The 1,621-nt window shown below is 35.4% G+C and overlaps 1 protein-coding gene across 1 annotated transcript in view; it reads left to right on the top strand.

The window, feature by feature from the left end:
• Nucleotides 1–564, top strand: part of LOC108361189 (uncharacterized) — a 27,728-nt gene extending 27,164 nt beyond the window's left edge. The window contains exon 4 of the mRNA XM_017613758.1: nucleotides 446–564. Within this exon, the coding sequence (XP_017469247.1) occupies nucleotides 446–564 (119 nt within the window). The remainder of the gene's footprint in view (nucleotides 1–445) is intronic.
• Nucleotides 565–1,621: the final 1,057 nt, after the last annotated feature.

Raw genomic sequence — 1,621 nt, forward strand, 5'->3', positions numbered from 1 at the left:
TTTATCGACGATTTTAGTCGTTATACTGTGGTTTATCTTCTAACAAAGAAGTCCGACTTATTTGAAAAGTTAAGAGCGTATGTTGCATTTGTAAAAAATAAATTTGGAAAAGCACCTAAAATTATACGTTCTGATAATGGTTGTGAATACAAATCTCATGATGTTAAAGATTACCTTGAGCGTAATGGTATATGTAATCAATTTACTGTACCCTATTGTCCTCAACAAAATGGTGTAGCAGAAAGGAAAAACCGATCTATAGTTGAGATGGCGCGCTGTTTGCTAGCGGAAGCAGGCTTAACCCACACTTTCTGGGCAGAAGCTGTAAACACAGCAAATTTTTTACAAAATCGTTTAGTTTGCTCTGGTATTCCTTGTACCCCTTTTGAAAGATGGGAAGGGCGAAAACCATATATAAGCAATTTTCATATTTTTGGTTCAAAAGCTTATATTTATATCCCTAAAGAGAAACGTCGCAAGCTTGATGATAAGGCTGAGGTTAAGACGTTTGTGGGTTATGATGAAAAAATAAAATGCGTTACGATTCGTCGACTTGAATACTAACAAACTTACTATTAGCAGAGATTATAAGTTTGTATATTGCAAGAAGGTTGAAGAAAGGCGGATACATAAAAAGCCATCAACTTTTGAAATAGATATGTCTCTCAAGCGTACTAAAAACATTTTTGTTCCAGATAGTACTACACGTGACGAAGATGAATCGTATAATCGTGATGAAGTAAANAACATTTTTGTTCCAGATAGTACTACACATGACGAAGATGAATCGTATAATCGTGATGAAGTAAATTCAAATGTTTCTGAAGGTTCTTTTTGTAGTGTAAATTCTGACAACGTTCCAAGCATCGAGATAATTAGCACAAATAATGAAGGTGAAGATCAACAAATTTCGAATAAACAAATCATGGATGAGGGTATTGCTCCCCGAAGATCAGGCAGAAGTACTAAGGGTGTTCCACCTTTGCGATGTTATGATAATATCTGTTTAGTAAATGAAAATGGAATGATCGAGTCAAAGACTTACAAGGAAGCAATATCTTCAGACAATTCTTGTGAATGGATTTTAGCTATGGAGGAGGAGATGAATTCTTTACGGAAAAACGAAACCTGGGAATTGGTACAGGCTCCCCCTAAGGCTAATGTTATTGGCTGTAAATGGACTTTTAAGATTAAGCGTGATCTCAATGGAAATATACAAAGGTATAAAGCCCGTCTAGTTGCACAAGGGTTCAGTCAAAAATACGGATGTGATTACGATGAGATATATGCACCTGTCGTTCGACAATCCACGTTTCGTATATTATTATCGATTGCTGGAGAAAAGAACATGCACGTAGTGCATATGGATGTAAAATGCGCTTTTCTTAATGGTCATATTAGCGAAACTATCTACATGAAACAACCACCGGGTTTTGTAGTCAGTGATAATAACATGGTTTGCAAATTAAAAAGAAGTCTTTATGGGTTAAAGCAAGCAGCAAATGCTTGGAACAAAGAACTTACCTATGCTTTAGAAAAAGAAAACTTTAAGCAAAGCAAAGCTGATTCTTCTTTATTCACGAAAATCATCAACGGGGAAGGAATTATATATTTATTGGTA

The sequence above is a fragment of the Rhagoletis zephyria genome, unplaced genomic scaffold (assembly GCF_001687245.7).
Source record: "Rhagoletis zephyria isolate East Lansing unplaced genomic scaffold, Rhagoletis_zephyria_1.1 Rzeph_scaffold_00711, whole genome shotgun sequence".
NCBI classification, from domain to species: Eukaryota; Metazoa; Arthropoda; class Insecta; order Diptera; family Tephritidae; genus Rhagoletis; species Rhagoletis zephyria.